The 22,502-nt window shown below is 43.4% G+C and overlaps 1 protein-coding gene across 1 annotated transcript in view; it reads left to right on the forward strand.

Annotated features, from left to right (window-relative positions):
- The window catches only part of LOC146805146 (coagulation factor X-like), a 466,750-nt gene that overhangs the window by 14,214 nt on the left and 430,034 nt on the right, over nt 1–22,502 (forward strand). The window contains exons 2-3 of the mRNA XM_085622321.1: nt 9,368–9,534; nt 15,160–15,184. Coding sequence (XP_085478447.1) covers nt 9,368–9,534; nt 15,160–15,184 — 192 coding nt within the window. The remainder of the gene's footprint in view (nt 1–9,367; nt 9,535–15,159; nt 15,185–22,502) is intronic.

Raw genomic sequence — 22,502 nt, forward strand, 5'->3', positions numbered from 1 at the left:
GATGATCTTGTAGCCGTCTGGGATGGCGATGGCAATGTCGGGCGTTGAGGAGGTGTTCATCCAGGTTTCCGTGAGGAAGGCGACGTCTGGGGCTGTGGTGTCGAGCAGGTTCCAGAGCTCGACGGCGTGTCTGTGGACGGAGCGGGTGTTGAACAGGATGCATTTCAGGTGGCTGCTGCTGTTGCTCGTCTTGGTCTTGGTTGGTGCTGGAGTAGTGCAGGTCCGGATGCAGGTGAACTTGCAGGAGTTGCAGCAGAAGGGTCCGTGGGTGCGTCTCGGGGTGGCTCGGTAGCATCCTGGGCTTCGGCCGGCGTTGAGTGCGTTGAGGGTGGCGGCGTCGTACGTCCGGTGGGTGGGCTGGGGTCTGCGGGGGCCAGGGGTCCTGGCGCTGGGCGCGGTCCAGGCGTGGACGGGCGTAGACGGGCTTACCTTTGGCGCACCTTCGGCGCTCAATTGGTGCTCCCGCTGCACGCGTCCGCTGCGCGCGTCCGCTGCGCGGTCGCTCTGGGGACGTCATAAGAAGGGAGCCGGTCGGGAGGGTCTGCGGGGAGGCGGGAGCGCGAGCCAATCGGCTGGCGGGGGGGCGGGGCCATGGGCTGGGGCGGCGGGAAAGCTGGAGCGGGCTTGGCGGCCCTCAGGTGGCTGGGGCTGCGGGAGGCTGGTGTGGGCTCGGTGGCCCTCGGGTGGCTGGGGCTGCAGGAGCAGGCACAGGCACAGGAGCGTGGGGGTGACCAGGCCGGAAGGCGCAGTGGTCACTCCCTGGTTCTGGTCAGGCTCCCCTTAAGAAGGGAGCCGGTCGGGAAGGTCTGCGGGGAGGCGGGAGCGCGAGCCAATCGGCTGGCGGGGGGGCGGGGCCACGGGCTGGGGCGGCGGGAAAGCTGGAGCGGGCTTGGCGGCCCTCGGGTGGCTGGGGCTGCGGGAGGCTGGTGTGGGCTCGGCGGCCCTCGGGTGGCTGGGGCTGCGGGAGCAGGCACAGGCACAGGAGCGTGGGGGTGACCAGGCCGGAAGGCGCAGTGGTCACTTCGATTATCACACAGATCATTTTATTACTTGCATTAAAAAGTTTTAATTCTAATATGGAGTAGTGAGCAATGAACTGGAATCAAACAGCTGTATGCAAACCTCAAGGCATAGGTTCAGAATCTTATTTCTTCTAAATGTTTCGTTATTCTAAGGTCCCTAGAGGAAATTCTGATTAGTATAGACAACTCCAATCATAGAGTTTCGTTTTAAATTTGGGTTTGTCTTTCTCCAGACCAAGCACTCTTAACACATAATGCCTACCAGTATAGATAACTTGTGGCCTTTATTGTCTTATGTAACATTTCCTATACATTGATTTACACTCCTGTATGATTCATTGTTGCTGTATAATATTTAGGTGTAATTTAAAGCTCGCTAACACCCTAAATAGGGATGAGTAGCACTATAGAAGAAATTAAATAAATGTGAGAGAGGAGGCATTGAGAGATCAGGGACACAGTTGGAGGGTGGAAGTGCGGTAATTCATGAAGAAAGAGGTCATATAGGGTGGAAGAACATCAACACATTTTTGTTTCTCTTGGCACCAACAACTCTAAAGCTGGCCCTTTGTTGCTTGGTGCAAGTTTCAAACTCATTGTTTCGATAAATACATTGCTAAAGCAGGGAAATAGTAAGCCTATTGTACAATAAACAGATAGTGCAAGAGACGGCAAGAATATGGATTATGATTTAAATTATGTCACAGATATCATCCCTCTACACATAACAACAACTGGAAGCTGGTGAACCTTATTAGCAGAAAACAAAATGCATATTTTACCAAAGTTTGCTTAAAAATTCTGTCCTTTGTCATTTGTATTGCCGCATCACAACTGTTGGACTTGGCCCTTTTTGCAGGGTCATCCCTGAACTTTTTGCCTTCCTCCTATATTTTTTCTGACCTGTTGTTGGCTGTTTTATGACTCCGGGCACTTTACCACTGCTGATCAGTGCTAAAGAGCATATGCTCTCCCTATGGTAAATTAATGTATGATTTGTGATTCCATGACTGGTTGGTTTGGTTTACTTGTCAGACCCTAGTACAGTGCACCAGGAGTGCCCAGGGCTTGTAAATCCAAATGCTGCTGGTGGGCTTGCAGCACTGGTTGTGCCACCCACAGAAGCAGCCTGTAAACATGTATCTAAGGTCTGCCATTGCAGAGCCTGCGTGCAGTCTGGTACTGTCATGCTGACTGGGCAAGTGCACCCACTTGCCAGTCCCTAAACCTTCCCTTTTCTTCATTTCAGACACCCCTATGGTAGGCAGGGTGCATTGTAAGGATAAGGTAGGACATGCCCTGGTGTGTGTGGCATCTTCTAATAGTGAATTACAGCCATTTTCGTTTTTCACTATTGCAAGGCTACCTGTTCTCCATAGGCTAGAATGGGCAGTTTGGTTATTAAATTTTATAATCCTAACTGACTCAGGGAACATGGTAGAAATTCGAATTTTGTATGCCTGAACTCAGAATGCTAAAATACATCATTTAGTGAAGTTGGTTTTAACATTCTGTGTTTGAAAATGCCACTTTTAGAAAATAGGCATTTTCTTGTCTAACCATTCAAACTTGCCTCTGCTAGGCTGTGAATTTCCTGTCTGGAGTTTGAGTGACAGGGCTGGGGAATTCCCGGAGACAGGGTGAGTCCGCCCAGTGGTGAATAGAGAGATCTGCATCTAGATGGGAGGGAGGAGTTGCACCTGGGACCTGAATAGGACAGTGCCTGCCCCCCACAGTGCTGGCTCCACCCACTGTGGTGCGTCTGATGTCTCTGCTCTGCACAGTGAAGGAAGAGAAGGAATCCTGTCAACAAAGTGCTCCAGGGCTGTACTTGCCTTCCACAATGCTGGCTCCACCTCCTGTGGGGCGTCTAATGTTTCTGCCCTACACTGTGAAAGGAAAGGAGAAGTCTGGTAAACAGAGTGCTCAGGAACTGGTTTGGACTGGGCAAAGACCCCTCTGCCTTCAGAGGACAAAGGATTTCTGGGTATAAATATTGGGACCCTGATCCCAAGAATTTAGATCACTTTGGGAAAAACCTCTGTTGAGGGAGGAACCAGAAGAAGCTGAGGAGGAAACTATCCCTAAACCTGGGGGATTGGCCTGCAGTGGTTGCCTTACTGCCAAAGAGAGGAGAAAGGAACTTTGTGTGTACTTTTGCTCAACTTGTGAAGGATCTCCAAGGGCTTGGAAAAGAGCTTGCCTCCTGCTGAAGTCTCAGGAACAACAGACTTCACCCCCCAGCTCCCCAGAGTTCTTTGGAAGTGCCTGCTGCTATTGTTAGGCCTTCTGAGGGACTGCGTGTCGCAAAGAGCTGGAAGCGCGACTCCAGAAGGAGAAGCGTGCCGCCGTCAGAGCTGTTGTCATCACATCTCGTAAAGTGTGTCTCCGCTGCAGCATCGCATCGAGCGGAAGCGTCTCGCATCATCCAGGAAGTGTATCGCAACGCCGAAGAAGCGTGTCGCCATCGCAGCCATCGTAGCTGACACATTGCACCGCATCATGAGAAGAGTCTCGCATCGAGGAAGAAGCGTGTCGCCATCGCAGCCATCGTAGTTGTCGCATTGCACCGCATCAAGAAAAGCGCCTCGCATCCACAGAGAAGCGTGCCGCCATCGCAGCTGATGTCATCGCATCGCGTAAAGGGGTGTCGCCGCTGCAGCATCGCATCGAGCGGAAGCGTCTCGCAAACGTAGGAGAAGAGGGCCGCTGCCAAGGCCGCTGTCGTCGCATCGCGTAAAGGGTGTTGCCGCTGCAGCTGAAGCATCGAGTCGAGTCTTCTCGCAACATCGGAGAAGCGTACTGCATTTGGAAGATCTTCACGTCTTTATTTCTTTGCACCATAATGTAATCGCGTCAACATCGTTGCAACACTTTTGTTGCCCTGCGTGTCGCATCTAAAAGGTACATTGACTTAAAGTGTCGCATCTAAGAACTTAAGAGAACTAAGCAAAATTCTACCATCTAAAGTAACAGAATTGTGTGTTTTTGTCGTTTAATGGTCTTGTGGTAAATCTATATAAAGAATACTTATTTTTGATATAAAACCTGTGTGGTGCCCATCTGTAGTGTTGTCACTTGGTTACTGTATGTGTTCACAAATGCTTTACACACTGCCTCTGAGATAAGCCTGTCTGCTCGTGCCAAGCTACCAAGGGGGTGAGCAGGGGGTATTTTAGGAGTGCACCCCCCTTACCCTGACTAGAGGAGAGGGTCCCTATTTGTCACAAGTGCATAGCTGTGCCAACTAGAGACCACCAAGTCTAACAACAACGTAATGTAACATTTTCATAACAGGTGTCAAAAACATGGATATGTGAAATGAGAGTAAGTGGAAGCATCAGCTGGGGATTTTTAGTCTTAATAATCCCGATCAGTACTGAGATGCTCTCCTCAAGCCACCTGTACTGAACATGTCCCAGCTGAAATACAAAACCATGCACACCGTCCTCTAAATTATCAACCTTAACTGGTAAGATTTCTGAAAAAAGAAAAGATCCAGGGCCCTCTTCAGGTGGTCACTGTAGCTTGTACCACCCATTGCCACTGTCAGCGCTGCAAAGGCGGTGCCAGCACAGCTACTAACTATCTCACTCCTGCAAGTGTGACAATTCAGATTATTCCAGCCCACCAAAGCAATAAGAATGGCTTGGGCAGCAGGTCTGAGTAACTTTTAATGTATATTGCCTTAATAAACATCTGTTGTTGTGCTCATCTCTAAATTGGACAAACAGAACCACCATGTGGCAGTCATAAATGCCATAGTTGAGAATTAGGTGCCGGTGCCCAGCACCGGAAACCTCAGGCTCAAATTAAGCACTGCATTAACCCTGAATTTGGTGGCTCCATTACTCTTCAATTGTTGAGCAGCGGTACCTAGTACTTGTTTTACATGTGCACATGATTTTAGATGTGACCTGCGCAGCTTGATGTAGAGCTCCATAGTAATCGGACTGAACCAGTTTAGCACTAAGATGATAATCAGTGTCAAACTACGACATCGACTGTTGTAATCGTACAGGTCCTCGAAAGGTCCCGTACAGTGGCGCTGCAATATCTGTGGGTGAAGAAAAGAGGTCTGGGGTTTGTAGCCAAGAGTGCCTGCTCTCCTCAAATTCCATACTTTCACTCACCACACACTCTGCTGGTCACTGTTTCACTCATCTTCACCATCTTTCCCCAGCACTACCCTTTCATCTCTTGCTGTGACCCTTACACAACTCACCCTCTTTTTTGCCATCACCAATGATGTCAAATGGAACAAAACACCAAATCCTGCCTTCTTGACTTATAGCCCAAGGCCATGGGGCGTGCTAAACAGCCCTTTGGATTACCACACTCTGTGCAATGCTTAAGGAAAGAGCAAGAACCCACGCCCTCTTCCTCCACTGATCTCTCCCTCACCCTGCAAGTCACTCTCTTCCTCATCCTCCGCAAGCAGGTCACCTCCTCCCTGTTGAAAAATATATATATATGTCCATATAAATTCATGTGTATGCACTTCAAAGATATCATGCTTGGATATATCAAACTACCATGAGGCCTAGTGCTCCAAAGGGTTTCCTATCTGACCTTGCCTGGACAAGCTTCAACAGCAATTTTGAACCCCCTTAGAGGTCACTTTGCTTGTCCTGACTTCAGGATAGTTTCCTTATCTGGTTCTGGAAGTTGCTAACACAGTGCTGAGCCAGCCTTTCTGGTCTGCCCATATCTAGCTGTTTATAATTGGCATGGTGCAGATCTTGCACATCCCTGTTAGCCATATTTGTCTTGGTGCCATATTCCCGTTCAGCTGACATGGCATTACTAAATGTATATAGCACCCAGAAACCAGTCACTCTGAGAAGAAGCAGTCTGAGAGCCCCTAAGGAAGGAGACCTGACTTCTTTCTTTCTAATTAGCAATGATGCATGCAGTTGGTACCAATAAAATACATTCCGCTCTGTTTCTGAGAAAACCTGCTAAGTCTGGTGAGTTTCATTCATTTGCTCCTGGGAGGGTGCCAGTATTCCCCATCACTCCTTCTCCGCCCTCACTCATTTTCAACAGTTCCCTGTCTCAGCAAAGCTCTGCACTATGGCTGGAGTGGAGTACGTGATTCTGTGTGCTGCAGGAACTGGCATCAAACTGGAAACATATTGGTTATTTAGGTTCAGTGCAGGTTGCCTATGTGGGTGCTTATGGGACATAAAACAAATGTCACGTGCACCCACGCAACCCTTATTAAATCTGGTACAGTGCGTGGTCTATTAGTCTAAGCATTCACACAATCCAGACTATTTTAGTGTTAAAATCTCCATATATATGGAGGCTACAGTATAATACAAAACGTTTCTATTACAAGGCTAGAAATACAGAAGGAATTAAAACAAAACATAAAAACAGGCCTTGTATGCCTATGTCTAAAGACTGTGGAACCAGATGTCCTATCTCTTCAATCTTCCCAATGCCCTAAAGCGCTGCAAGAAATAGCAGCTTCTCCCATCTGTTGTACCATACGTTACCCATAACCATTTACACCTGTGAGGGTCCCCACTAGCTCTTACCTCTCCTATCATGTAGAAAACTACAGAAAACTGCTATGTAAATGCCCTCAATGAAATAGAAATCTCTGGCCCTGCCTTTTTAACCATTAATATGCTTAGAGAAGAGGCTTTTTAACCCCAAACATACATAAGGACCTGGGAGTCCTCCCCAAGCCCAGCTGCTAGACATTAATGTAGGAAACAACAACAGGAGTATAACCCATAAACCCATAAACCTAGTTGAGATAGGCAATGATTTCCAGCGTTTTCCGAGAACCAAAGTACGGGGTGCGCTAAAGGATTTTGGCTGATGTGGGAGGATCAGGACCGGGTGGCTAAGTTGAAGGGTGCTGTGGCACGAGGAAAACAGTGCACGCGGGAAGATGGGCCGAGACACCGGCTGTATCCCGCACACTTCGTTGGCGGCCCGGCGATACTCGTCTACCATAATCCTTTGGATTGATTCCTTCGCCCAACTACACCCTACCGAGAATTCTTCCCGGTTCCTATGCAGCGGATTGGGGGCTCCGACCCTGCTACCACATTTCTAATTCTGTATACCTTCTCCTCCACCAGATGATTTCACTCGCACGATCAGCGCTGACATCCCTAGACGCCTTCCTGGCCTCCTAAATTGGCCCATCTTCCCGCGCGCACTGATTTCCTCGTGCCACAGCACCCTTCAACTTGGCCACCCGGTCCTGATGATGATCCTAACTTGAAAGGATCGAAACGCCGTCGACCCTCCCACATCAGCCAAAATCTTTTGGCGCACACCATACTTTGGTTCTCGGAAAACGCTGAAAATCATTGCCTATCTTTTCGAATTAATCATGTTGTGAACCAATAATTTTGTACATATTATATCTTAACCTTCACCTTGAGCCCTGCGCTGTGTTTTTCTCACGTTGTCACTTGCGCCGTCACTTTTTCTATCACAAGCACAATGTGCACTTCTCTTGGGTTGCCACTGCATACATGCTCAACAGTGCTGTTATAACTGTTATGTATATTTCAATATATGATGCCTAAGAGCACAATCAGCAAATAACTTGGAGTCTCTCATCTTTGTTCTCCTATTGTAATGTCTTGTACATACAAACATAATTATTTTGAATGAACCCGGTTGAGATATTTTTACAGATTTGTAAGACATTAATGTAGGCACTTAGATGCGGAGTGATAGGAGTTGCAACCTCACATTTTACTACCCTGTAAAGCTCCAAGTAAAATTCCTGCTCAAGGAGTGAAACACTTACAGGCTCAAAGGTCTATGAATCGGAATGACTGGCTGGGGTTCTATGAACTGATGGACATCTAAAGTTAACAAAGCCAGGAGATACTGATCGATAAAGATATATGAAATTGATTAAACATATTTATCGAGTAAAACACAAGGATTTGATTAAAGACTTAAAAGCTGCCAAAGCCTACCAGCCCTGGAGGATTACGAATAATTTTTTGAAAACCTACCCTAAAATACTGTGTACTAATGCTGTGTTTTACTGTACTTGAAAGGAATGACCTTGGAATGACCTCTACTGGCCAGCAGAGTTAGGTCTTGCTCCAAAACCAAGTTTGAATGTAAAGAGTCTGGGGATTAAACTGGACTGTGATCTCTCAATGTCCAGTCAAATCTCCTCTGTGGTGGGAAGCTGCATAAATGTGATCCGTCAACTGCGGAAGCTAGCCCCTGTCCTCTCTCAATCAATGATGCGCTCAATCGTAGCAGCAACTGTTATCTCAAGGCTAGATTATGGGAATGCCCTCTATCTGGGACTCCCCAAAACCCTGACAAATAGACTACAGGTCGTGTTGAATGACGCCGCACGACTGATTTTTAGACTCCCACGGAGAACTAAGGCCTCCCCTCTGCTTCATAGCCTGCACTGGCTCCCCATTAAAGAGCGTGTGGAATTTAAGAGCCTATGTACGGCCCATAAGGCAATTTATGGCCAGGCTCCCGCCTATATTGCAGATCGTTTGGTTGTGTACAGCCCAGTGAGAACACTTAGATCTTCAGATTCTCAGCTACTGGTCTGCCCCCGTTACAAATTAGTAACCAAGGGAGGCAGAGCCTTCTCTGTGTTAGTCCCTCAGCTATGGAACACGCTGCCTGAGATGCTGCGCAGGGAAGGGAACCTCCTGCGGTTTAGGAAGATGCTAAAAACACTGATGTTTAGAAGGATTCTGAGTGTCAGCTAGACCAGGGAGTGTTTTCTTGCAATGTCTGCCAAGCTTATTGTTGTAACTAGAGATTTCGAGCGCCTAGAGACCTGCAGGTGATTGGGCGCGATATAAATCCAAAATAACAATAACAATAACAATAACAATGAATTAAATAAAGAATACAAAAATGAAAACATATCCTTAACTGTACCCGCTCGATATTACAGGACAATTCTCTAACTATTACCTCATCTTCATTTTTATCATTTTGTTCTTAATATGTACATTATCACTTTGTTCTTAATATGTAAAATAACTCAATTCCTTCACCTAGTGATAGGATTTACCTCATCATTGGTCCCTTCCCTTTACTCCTACCCTGCAACTTACCTTACCCTCACCCTACCCCAGCCCTAAACCTCACTCTGGCTCTGACCCTAAACCTGGTCCCTTGCCCTAACCTGACTAGGGGTTTGGCAATGTAAGAGTTGGTGGGGGCTGCAGCATCCGTAGAAATAAGAGCATTGCACTTCACACAAAGGCCCTGGACAGTGCACCAATCCACATGGACTACATCACTGCAAGTCAAAGTGTGATCTCTGACTCTAACCAATAAAATACAATGCATGAAAAAGTTACTTTTCTCTTTAGTGTTTTTAGAGCATGAAAGCGCCACCACAATCCTCGGGAGAGGAAAACGAGCTAACTCCGGTTACTTAGTTGAAGAGCTCTGGCAAGGCAATTTGGAAAGGGAGTGTAACGAAGAACTCTGCTCATTCGAAGAAGCCCAGGAATACTTTGAAAATTACATCGAAACTGTAAGGAAATCTTTACATTCATTTCTATTATTTTACCGAACCTACTCATTGTAAAATCACAGACCTAGCTTTCATGAGAATGTCGCTGATGCTTGCCTCCCATTGAACCCTTTCTACAAATACTGTCACCAGCTAAAATAGGTATTGGTTGGTTAGCAAATTGCAATAAAAACCATTGTGTGTATCTCGTCTAGCTTCAGAGGGAATTATAACATAGTCTAACCCTGGGCGTAGTTCACAAAGTGCAGTTCGCACTACGCGAGCTACGCGTAGCGCTTCGCGAACTGCGTAGTACCTTGTTCGCACTGTGCCAGATGTCGTTTTCAATGATTGCACAGTGCGGACAAGCAACCGGCACTGTGCAATCATTGAAAATGACATCTTGCACAGTGCGAGCTGTAGTTTTCTGCTGCTCGAGTAGATTTTTACTCGAGCGGCAGCTTTCTCAACGCGAACTGGTAGTTTCTCATCGCGAGCGGTCGCGAGCATACGCGACCACTCGCAATGAGAAACCTGACCTCCTCGCGTTAAGAATCTCGCCGGGAGGTTTATTTTCCATGCTCGCGATCGGCAACTTGATGTTGCTGATCGCGAACAAGGAAAAAGTCTCGCCGGGATGTCATTTCGCTTGCTCGCAGTCGCCAACTTGACGTTGAGGACCGCGAACAAGCAAAAAATGACCGCAGCACTACGCAACACTACGCTACGCGTGTTCGCACTGTGCTACGTGCAATTCACGTAGTGCGAAGTAGCGCGAACTTCACAAACTACGCGAGCGTAGCGTAGTGCTTTGCCCAGGTAGTATCTTAACAACATGCTGCTTTAGCTGTCTTGGAGAGTACATCTAAGAAGTAGAGCAGGGAGTGGGGGCTTTGGGTAAGCTCACTTCAGTCATTGGCTTTCATGGGTTTCACATTGTTTGCCATTGCATGGGTGTGGTGTCCATCAAGGCCGTGGCTTGTCGAGGAAAGTTTCATTGTCCCTTTTGTGTTCCCAGTGGCTTTTGGTGACATTCTCAAATAGACCTTTTGTTAGGCTGCTGAAGAAACACGACATGGAGCTTGTAACTCAGAGTTAGTGTGTGCTCTTTAATGAATTTGTGTATTGCCATGATGACCTTTTAATTGCTAGATTATGGCTTTTTGTTTAGGAAGTGGGTCTTCTTCGTCTTTACAACAGGGTACAGTTATTCACTAATCATCCATGCACATTCATTTGCTTTACTTTGCTGTCATGATAAAATATTGTTGGATTTACAGCCTGTTTTTTTTTCTTGCAAATACGTCAGCATAGACATTATTGGCCTTTGTCAAAAGTATCTACACAGCAATATTTACTGTCCAAGCCTTTTAATGTAATTAATGCAGACATCATGGTGTAAGTCTTTTTAACACCACTCTTGAAATGTAGACTAACAAATTACCAGTTACCTCCTGATGGACCCTTACACCAGTGGCGGTTGGTGGCAAATCACATGGGGAGGCAAAAAATATACACATAACAAATACAATACACATAACATATACACATATATACACATACACGTATATACATATACACTTACATATACACACACACATACACCTAACACATACACATAATACACATGAGAAATACACAATAATATACACATTAACATATATATATACACATCAAAAAATCACTTCCCTTACACTGCCGCTCGATGTTCTGCAGTACGTACTCGTTGTTCTGCAACACGTCCGAGCGTGAAGCCCACAGCTAACTCTCTCCAATCAAGACACTGTTCTAAAGCGTCTTGATTGGCTGGGTCATGCTGGCTCCAAAAGGCACTGTAGGTCTGCGCCTGATCTTTAACCCAGCTGTCCAGGACAGCCCGGTTGGAGAGGTTTGAATTGCGCATGTCGGTTTGGCCATAGTATGGTAGCCGGCCAAACCAAAATTTGTGCAATGCAAACTGGTGGCAGTTAACACTAGTTCTGCCCTACCCTCATACTCCATTTGCTGGCAGAAAGTGTAAAAAATAAAATGGTAATAAAATACTGTTATTACAATTTCATTTTTTATGCTTTCTGTCCAGCGGGGTGGCGCTTCTTTGCTGCCACGGAGGAACCGTCTCTGCTAGTGGCATTTTGTGGTAGATCACATTGGGGCGGCACAAACAATATACACATACACATATATACACATATATACACATATATACACATACACATACATATATACACATAATACACATAACAAATACACAATAATATGCACATTAACATATATATATACACATAAAAAAACACATACCTTAAAAGGCCACTCAATGTTCAGCAGTATGTCCTCATTGCTCTGCAGCACGTCATCCTAGTGCTAAGCCCACAGCCAACTCTCTCATTCAATCAGATACTGTTCTAAAGCATCTTGATTGGCTGGAGCGGGCTAGGTTTACGCTCCAAAAGGTACTGTAGGCCTGTACCGTCTCACCCAACTTAGCTGCCGAAGACAGCCGGGTTGGTGATGTTTGAATTGCGCATGTTGGTTTGGCCGTAGCAAGGTAGCCAGCCAAACCAACATGTGTAATGCAAACTTAAGTGGCCACTCCACACTGCTGCCAATCATTGGCAGCTGTGACGCACTGGCTCGCCCTACTCTCACACACTGTTTGCTGGCAGAAAGTGTAAAAAAGAAAATGCTAATAAAAACATTTTATTACCATTTCATTTTTGACCTTTTCTGTCCAGCAGAGTGGGGAGGCGACGCTTTTCCACTCCCACGGAGGAACCGCCGCTTCCTTATTTTCTAGCTTCCAAATCCGCTGTACTCTTAGTTTCTCATGGAACTTTACCTGCCCCCTGCTCAACCTGTCTCTATGTACTTAAATGTCATATGCTTGCACACTTTTCTTAGTTTCTCAATTATCGGATTTTGTGAACCTCAACGGTATCATGCATATATGCTCTTTAAAGCTCCGAATTGTCCACACTCTAGAGCAAGCTTCATAAATAACCCAAATTAATAAAAGTTGTCTATACATGTTGCTGAGAGCAGAAACATGTGAGCACAGACTACATTGTGATAAGTCACGGCAGAAGGTGAAATGTACATACTCCCATGTGCCTGCTCCTGGAAATCCAGAATAGGAGTGCACTGCCTGTTCCCTTGTCAGCACTAAGACCATCTGCCACTAACATCACCAGCAGAGTTCTTCCCTTACGCCTATTGAAGCAACCAGGAAGGATCCCTGCACCCGGTGGCAGGCACCTTGGGCTGCCGGCCACAGGGTGCAGGGATGAACTGCACCCCTGCTTTTCGCACTGCAAGCATGCATTCCGCTCGGAATGCATGCTTGCATTGTGAAGTATACGAATGCGACCGAACCCTGTTCGGTCGCATCGTACTTGCAGGGCCGTAACCAACGACAACAGGTCGGTCGGTTATGGCTCCTGACCGATGTCGGACGGACCTGAGTCTGTTCGAAATCGGAATCAGCCCCTAAATAGAGCAGAAGGCCTGTGCATTTGGTAGTCATGGGTACCCCACCAGAGAGTACCCTCTCCTCCACATTCTAAAAAAGCCCCAAAGTCTTATGTCATGTATGGCCCTAATTGAGCTTTTTCTTCTTCTGTTCTTTATCTGTGTCCTTTAGGTGTTTCCTTCAATTTTGGTTCATCATTTATGGATAGCCTTCCACGAGATAAAAACTGTTATTTCTAAATGAATAGCAGATAGTAACCATTTAATTTTGGGAAATCTTATCCTTACTGCTTTTTACTTACCATCTGGAATCATATTTAGTTTCTTTCATTATCTCCTAATATTACTCAAATGCTTTTAAGCCTCCTCACCTTTTAAATATTAAAGTTGTTACATGTTTTATCTTTTAAAAAGTTAAGACTTCTAAATAGTAACCAACTGGTGTAGACTGAAGCAGAAATTAGGTAACTTAGCCAGACAAGTAAAATGGATGGTATCATGTCTTGAAGTACTATGCAACCACTTTTAAAAATACCAAATAGACAAGTAATGATGATGCACAATGAACACTGTAGAGTAGTAGGCCACAGTGAGGTCGGATAACAAACATGATTTGGCAATGCCAACAGGTCTCGCCTTTGAGAGCTATTGGCTTTGGCTATTGGCAATGTTTTGTAGCCATGCTGTACAGCAGCACAGATGCCTTTCAGTGTGGCTAAAACTAATTTTAAAAAGCGGTATGATCCAGTCAGGGCTAATACTTTTTTTAAGTGTGCTTTTTTTTTAAAAAAAAAAAGCTCATTAGAACTGAATGCATCCTAGTCCTTTTTAGAAAATTATTTTTAGCCATGCTGCACAGCAGCCACACTGCTACACAGCATGGCTACAGATCATTGTCAAAGTTAGCAAATGCCCACAAGCGGCAATGGCAAAGTCGATAGTCTCAAAGGTGCAAGCTATTGGTTTTGCCAATATTTGTTAGGCCTCTGCAAAACACCACTGTGATTCTGAGCTAATTGATTTATCTCCCCATGCGTGAAAAAGAAAAAAATATGACATTTGGCAAAAAAATCCTATCACATGCAGAAAGCAATTGCGCCCTTGTCTTAGTGAAAATACATTTGGAAACAGATAATGTCTGTTGCCACAATGAAAGCAGATAATCTCTGTTGTCGCAATAGCCATCCATTTCAAAGGGGAAGAGGGCTTTTTGAAGTGTGTGTTGCATAGTAAAACATAGCTACAAGAGGTTCGACAAGTATGACAGGGAAGAAGAAGAAATAAAAGTATTGCTTCAAACACAGGGCGATTAGCGGAAGGACAGCAATCAAGCTGAAGCAGTCACTACTTGGTTCATGCTCCAGCCGAAAGAAGAGGAAGTGAAGCCAGCATGCTCTGGCCAATTAAAAGGCAGCAAAGAAAAGTGTCATTGAAGCCAACAAATAGTAAGCAATGGGTGAGATGCAAGCCCCTTGTTGTATACAATGCCGCTTGCAAACGAGAGCACATGCAGCACATGTGCGGTCGTTGGCAAGACCTAAAAAGTGTTACGAAAAAAGAGACATGGATTTTCATCAATGTCCTTTATCACAGCAAAGTACTGTAAATCGTATGACATACTCATACAAGTGCCACAAACATTTTAGTCATTAAAATGATATATTGGTAACTCAAGGAAATTATGTGTCAGAAAATAAATATTATGAATGGGATTTGTCCAAACAGTGAGCCAAAATATGTTAACGGCGTCGTCGCAAATTAATGGTTTAGGTATATGTGGGGTAAAGCAGTATTTTTCTGCCGTCTGCTGGCTTCGTTCAGCAAAAGGGATGTGGAAAAAGCATACAGTGCTTTGCTGGTTTCACCTATTACCTTTATGCGAGAAACTACAAAACAGGGCAACAAGGCAGTTGTGCCCTGGAAAAAAGAGAGAGAGCTTGAAAAAGTGGCAGCAAGTTGAAAACAAAAATGTATTTTTGTATACTTCCGTCAACAAAATGGCATCTGTTCTCTTTGTCCTGTGTCTCTCTCCCAACAGTAGTATTTCTGATTAACTTAAGGTTGCGAGAAAAGCAGACATGGTTCTGCCATTTGTTAATTTGCTCTTTATCAGCTAACTGCTGCAGTTCACGTATTTCTATTCCACAGACCCCTTACAGTTGTGATTTCTTTTCCCAACAGGAAAGGTTCTGGAAAACATACAAAGGTAAGAAATGCTTACTCTGTCTCTCTGCTTCTTGTTATTATCACTGTTTTAAACTGCAAAGTGCTATCATGTATTGAATACCAGCACTTCTTTAATTTGAAACAGAGAGTACCTTCGTTTCTCATCCAGGGTCTAGTACTTTTAATTGGAGAGTGTCAGCACTTCTCAGTACGATATAGGTACGTTGGGATAGTGAGTACCTGCACTTGTGTATTTCCATTTCAAGCACTAGTTGAAATATAGCGTAGTTATTGTTTCTAATTTATAGTCCATCTTTAAATATGAGTGTGATTTCCCAGAAATAAATTAGCCTCAAGTCTGCTATTTAAATCTATTGCAATTGCATATCTAATCCTACACGTCAATCAATCAAAAGCACTTTATTTGGTTATCAAAAGCATCAAAGCATAAAAATATAAAAATACATAGGATTCAAATATAGGATAATCACATGTTATATATAAGATAAGAGTTTTATTTTGTTTCAAAAATTGGTTGTGAATAGTAATTGTGCAAAAGAAGCTTATAATAAAACACCACACATTTTTCTCTGAGGTCTGACCAAGCATTATATTCACATACTTGCGGTCTGCCTTCAGGACTAAGTTTAAAATTTCTCATCATAATGTAAAAACGGTATATATTTAAGACAGCCGAGCAGTATGACCTGAAATAAAAAGGAATTACAGGTCTTGCTAAAGTGCAAGATCATATAAGTGCATTAGATTTAATAATCTCTCAGTGCATTATCAGAAGGTGACAATCGTCTAGGATGCAATATATTAGATTTGATCCAAAATTGATTGTTAATAATGAAGGAGCCGGTTCCACGTTCTAGACTTACTCTGGAACCTCTGCCCGATGATTTTGTTGCCTGCTTTGCAATTGTGGAGGGTAGGAATATCATTAGCCAATTACTTTACCATTTCCCAAAACCCCAAAGGACCACCGACTTCTAATCCAAATTTGTATTTATTTATTATGAAGCCAAGAACAGTTGAACATAAAAACACCTGAAAACAAGAGTGTAAATACATGGGCACTAATACAAAACGAAATCTATGAAAAAACTGTAAGCGGTGCAACATGCACAGAATAGCCAATTCCAAAATCAAGATACAAATGATTATAGAAACTACATCCAGAGCCTTCTTCATTGGTGAATAATAAACAAGAACATTATCTGTCCCTACACTAGTTCTACCATGACATCCCTACTTAGCATTCTCCAGGCAAGCTCCCAAAAGGTGTCAGCTTGTGAAATCTTCCTAAGTAGCTCACTCACGTTGAATGGGTCGAGTAGCATAAAGCTACAGAGCTCGTTCTAAAATCCTTTCCCTTCTCCAGGTAAGGCAGAAGTCCCCTGGGGTCTGTCCCTATCCTCAATATAAAGTCGAAAATGATGCCCCCAATTACATCACTTGACCACTTCATCCAGTTGTGCGCCGCCTTGTAGATAGCTTTCCATGAAGTAACAATACATTCAAACTCTTGCTCAGTGAATTTGGTTCCCAGACCTTTCCAGACACTGAAGACATCCTCCTTTATTTTCAGCTCTGCTTGTTCAACGGCATCCTCTACTCCCTATGTCTGACTGACTCCTAAACAAAGATGTTATTCCAACTAACGAGAATGGATTCTTGCACCTGCAACAGAGGTGTGAAAAGAAAATATTCCACGGACACATAAACTCTAATTAACAGTTTTGCTTAGAGCAATCAGGGAGAAAGAAAAATGTTAGGCCTATCAAGTTCAGCTAACATAAGAACAGCACCCACATTTAAAATACAAGCATATATGAGCCATTAATATACACACATTATATGAACCTTTATATGAAAAATTAATTTAGTCATGAATACACTTCATGTGTATATGATTCATCTAATCGTGTAAATTTGCTATGTTAATTCTTGATTACATGAAGAAAATATCTATCACTTCACTTACGTTATTACAATTCACATTCTAATGCCTTATTGTTAATACAACAATAAATTATATGTGGATGCGGACTAACCATGGTTATAATGCACCCCTACAAATAAAAGAGCAATGTTGCACTCTATCAATAATAATTATGCAAGAGAAACTTCTCATAAGACAACCACAAATTATTCTCTAAAGGTCTGGCCAAGCATTATATTCGCATACTAGATGATCTGCCTTTAAAACAAAAACAGGTTTAAGATTCCTCAAGATAATATAAAACAGTACATATTTACAGCAGCTAATAGATAAGCCTGAGAGAAGAAGGTAATTGCAGATTCCTCAAGATAATATGAAACAGTGCATATTTACAGCAGCTAATAGATAAGCCTGAGAGAAGAAGGTAATTGCAGAATTTACTAAAGTGAAGAGTGCTGAGTCAATCTAACAGAGAGTGTAAAATATATAAGGTGCAAGATTTGCTCAGACTATTTAACCATAAACAGTACAGAAATAAATGTGTTTTCAACTGGTCCATTGCTCATGATAAAAGCTTTGCAAGCTAATACCATACATTTGTTGAAAAGCGGGTAGCAATCAACACACTTATGGTTGAGGTGTCGCTTTTCAAAGTTCTCTGGGAGATTAGATAACTGGTCATCCCCAGTTCAAACAGACAAGGTGTATCCACTTTCAGTGTGGCCGCGGGTATACCAGGCAGAAGTACAAAATGTGCTCTTCTGTCTAGGAAACCAGACCACAGGCTGTGCACAGGTTAGGAGCCTGGTTTTTCTTCCATCTGCTTGTAAAAGCTTTCAGTGGCAAATTACCCAACTGGAAGAGCACATATAAGCTCTTTGCTGATGATGTTGTGATACTGCCCTAAAATGGTTTGAAGCACGGAGTGATCTTAAACTCGAAGAATTGGTTTGTTCGATGCCCTTTTAAACCTCTCACGGCAAATTGTTCATAGACATAATAGCAGTAGCAGGTTTTTAGACCGCTAACCACTGATTTACAAGCAGTTTCATGGTCATCCCACAATCTCTGCAAGCCTAGCCTTTTGAACCAGCTAGATGCATGTTTGAGCCAAGGAACATGAATAGCAGTGTTCATCTTCACCAATACCCCAAGAGAATCCCCATATTTCATTACGTTTGGCATAGACCAAAGCCGTACCGAATAAACTAAGGACTTCAGTGATGCCAGGTCTAGAATTCTGTTTATGCCTATGTTGAAAAAAGTGGAATAAGGCGAGTACTAACCTAGGACTGAGACAATAGATCTTACAATGTTGTTTCTGCTATGGCCCACTGCTGAATGTAAGCACATCCGCATACCTCAGTTCCAAAAATTGTAGCACTCTGTGCATTGGTGGTGTAAATTTCAAGTGTGGGGGATATCGAATGAGAACACATTCTTTTGTGCAGTCACAGAATTGCTTTAGATCTATATTGCATTAGCAATGAAGTTTTGTGAAGTTGAGGTTCCTTCTTTAACTTATCTAATGGTTTGATCCCTAAATAATCGAAACAGTGAACTCTTTCCAAAGAGTTCATTGCCCGCCCTTACTGCACAGTTTCTGGCTATACTATTTCATTCAGCTCAAGACCTCTAGTTTTGCAGAACCCCATAAACTTATCAGTTAGGATCTGGAGCCCCATAGGGGTTTGGGAAATAAGAAGTGAGTTGTCGGCAAAAAGAAATATTAGGACCTTCTTGCCATTTAAGACGGATGAATCATTTATACAATCTATAAGTTCATTCACCACATCATTTAAGTATAATGTGAACAAGGTGGGAGCAAGAACGCACCCTTTGCAAGTACCTTGTAAGATTGGGATGTGATCTTTCAGCTCTCCCTTGCTACCCCAGCGGGCCTAAGCATAGTTTTCATCATGAAACCTTGCCTTACACCTGATCAAATTTCCCGGGAGCCCAATTTCAACCAAAACTCTCCATAGATTTTCCCAGGGACCAAGATCAAATGCAGCTTGGAGATCAACAAAAGCCACATATAATCTTTGTTTAAACAGCAATGCATATTTCCAATAAAGAAGGACAAATCTGAAGCCCTGATCAGAGATGGTAGTTTTCGTACAAAAGCTAGCTTAAAGTGGAGACAGGATATGTTGTTCTTCTATCCACCTAACTTATGAAGGACCTGCCTTGAAAAAGGTTTCTGCAAGTTATCTATAAGGCTTATGGGTCTATAGTTAGATGGAGTTCAGACATCGCTCTATTTCTAGACAGGAATTATCTCCTCCCCCCTTCATGAGGCAAGGATTTCCCCCGGCCGATATGACTTTAGATAGCAGGTTAACTTAACTGACCCAAACTTGGGACTCTGACTTAAACAAATCACCTGCCATTTTGTCTGGATGAGGGGCATTTGCTGGATTTAGAAGACAAATTGCAATAGCGTTATCCTCAAAACTAAAATATATTGTACTATTCACCCCTGCATCTGATGAATCCTTAATAAGGGTTCTAGACCTGGGGCTCGAGAGCATGTCATCGGAGTTCTCAAGCGTACAGCGTAGTAAAATGGCTAATCCATCTTTCAAGCTGGATATGGTGGTGGTTTGTTCTTGTGTTGTTAATACTTCCGAATGATATTATACGTAAGAAGGATCTATTGTCATTTAATTTGATAGCCCACAACAAATCCTGCCAACTCTTATCACCCCAGTTTTTCTTAGCTTTATTGTTCCACCTAGTCTCCATGATCTCTGAACGTGCACATCTTATAACAGCTATCCTTAATGCCTGTTTGGTTATTTTACACTCCGAGTTAAACCATTTTACCTCCTAGCATGAACTAGTTGCTTTTGTCCAGCTTGCTTATAAAAAATGGCAACTTAAAACTGTTGATGAATATCTAAAATAGGGATTGCAGTGCTTGGAAAACCTACATATTCAGAGAAAAAAGCCATAAACAGGCCATATATCTCTGAGTATAGTTTGTGATTAGACATTACATGTGGCCAGAAAACTCACCCATGGTTATTTGCTAATACAGGTTCCGGTACTAAATTATGAGAGTTAGTTGGGGCCCTCCTGAAGGCTTCCCCAGAAAAACTGTAATCAAAGGATTATGATCGCCGTCTGTGTGAGTTCCAACTTTCATATCAACAAATAGCGGCCAAAGCATTAGGTCTAAAAAGACATAATCAATGACACTCCGATAGGCACCTCTTTTAAAGGTAGGTGCCCACTCGGGATCTGAACGATTGTGTCTGTTTCAGGCACTTAGGCCCCGGCCAACAGATATGGTAGTTAGTTGGAAAACAGTGCCAGAAAAGTTACTCTGGTGTTTCCCCATTACGTTTTAAATATTCCATTGTTCATCCTCTAGTTCTATTAGTGCGGTAATCTATGGCAAAGGCTCACAGCAAACATTAAATCTCCTGTCATTATTACCTTTCCATGTTGCTGATGTGATTCAATTAATTGATCTAAAAGAGCGAAAACAGGAGAGTCTCTACTAGCATGAACAGACCTTGCATAGGTTTTAATTAGGACCATGTATTCAAGCCAAAGAGAAATTGGAGTGTAATTCCAATTAAAGCTGGTGAATCAACCATCAGAGTTGTATACAAACTTGCAAGATCATTCTTTACTAATATGAACAGCCCTCCAACTGCCTGTCCACATTTCCCTGGGGACTTAACTTGAACGCCATAGGTCATGAAGCTATTGATGAACACCCTGTTCTCTGCCCACGTTTCCTGAAACACACATAAATCGTGATCCTCTATATAGGAAATTTACACAGAATCAATTAAGTTAAGTTTGATATGTGCCATGTGATCATGGAAATGCCAGTTCGAAGGTCATAATTACCTCTGGAATAATGGTCTTTACCCAGTTGTACACTTAAGTACCAAATCAGTGCCATTTTTTTGCCATTAGATCCCTATCTGCTTGTGGCTTCAAATGATCAAATCCAATTATAGTAGGATTACTGTCAGGGCTGCAATATCTGACTTAATGCAAATGTCCAGTATAGTAAGCTCAGCTTGATGGTTCAGTCAATTGACTGCGTTCAGGTTGGATGCCTCAGGGGGTACACCAAAACAGGGATCTTGGGGACACAGGTTAGGAAGATGCTTCGGATTGTCAGGAATAGACTTGGTAATTGGAGTTGTTAATTTTAGCCTGACTTCAGTCTTGGCAGGTCTTCTACATATCATTTACATAGTTTTAAACTGATATGGCAAATTTGCTGAGCTAAATCCAACATTATACATCATTTAAAAAATAAACATTTGCAAAGCTAATAGATCCGGTGTTGCCCGACAGCCTTTAGGCGTTGTCAATTATTGATTTGTTCTGTCATGGTTTTTGACAGACTTTACTGTTGGGGAAGTGCAATCTAAAAAAGAAATTGGCTAAAGGCAAAATAAGTTTCCTCTCAAAAAAGCACACATTACCATACTAGTCCCTGGCACTGAAGGGAACGACTTTGGGTGTGGATGTGCTCCTTGTGAAAGGACAGCATGTTGTAACTCGCAGTGAAGTCAGCCAATGGCTGAAGTGAGCTGACCTATTGCTCCATGATGCATGCTGGAGTGGGTGAAAAATAAATGTGACTTACATAACTGCAGACTAATGGATGAAGTCTGGGTGAAACCCTATAAGAAACTATGAAACACTCATAACATTTGCAAAATCAAAAGGCCCTCAAAGGACCTAAAAATACACAATCCGTCTGGTGCTTCCTGCCTTTGCTAATGCTTTTTTGTAAATATTTATTACAAATAGAGATAGATAAATGAAGAAGGTTGAAAAGACAGAGAGGATTAAATACTACATACCAGCATGACATATAGAAGTGCAGTTATAAACACACTTCATTGTCCGTGTACTAGAAAGAGAATAACTTTATGAAGAACTGTTTCAGGTCAATATCAGAACAGAAACATGGGAGCAACCAGTATTGGACGGTAAATCATGGTTTAATATGTATGTTATATAGGTCCCTGTATGTCAGGACACTATAGCACAGAAACTACTGGATATAAATTAGGATACTACCAAGGCTGCTATTGAGCACCATCGCGAGATCAGTTTAAAGATCCATGCTCATTTAGGATCATACGGTAAATGCTTGCGGTGGTGAAAGCTTGCAATCTCGTTTGCAAGAGATATTGTAGACAACTTTCACCTGAGCAAGCATCTATTGCACGTCCAATAGTGGTTGCTACCATGTTTCTGTCCTGATGATGACCCTGTTTAACCCTTTCCATGTGTTGGACGGCTCCCTGTCCATCCGACGTCATGGTGGGCGTGTGCGGAGGATACCCGGGGACCGTCCAAACCCCGCCCACTCATTCATTCGCCCGTACAGCGGGAGAATTCCACGCACGTTCAAGGGGTTAAATTT

Source organism: Triturus cristatus, chromosome 8, assembly GCF_964204655.1.
Source record: "Triturus cristatus chromosome 8, aTriCri1.1, whole genome shotgun sequence".
Classification (NCBI taxonomy): Eukaryota; Metazoa; Chordata; class Amphibia; order Caudata; family Salamandridae; genus Triturus; species Triturus cristatus.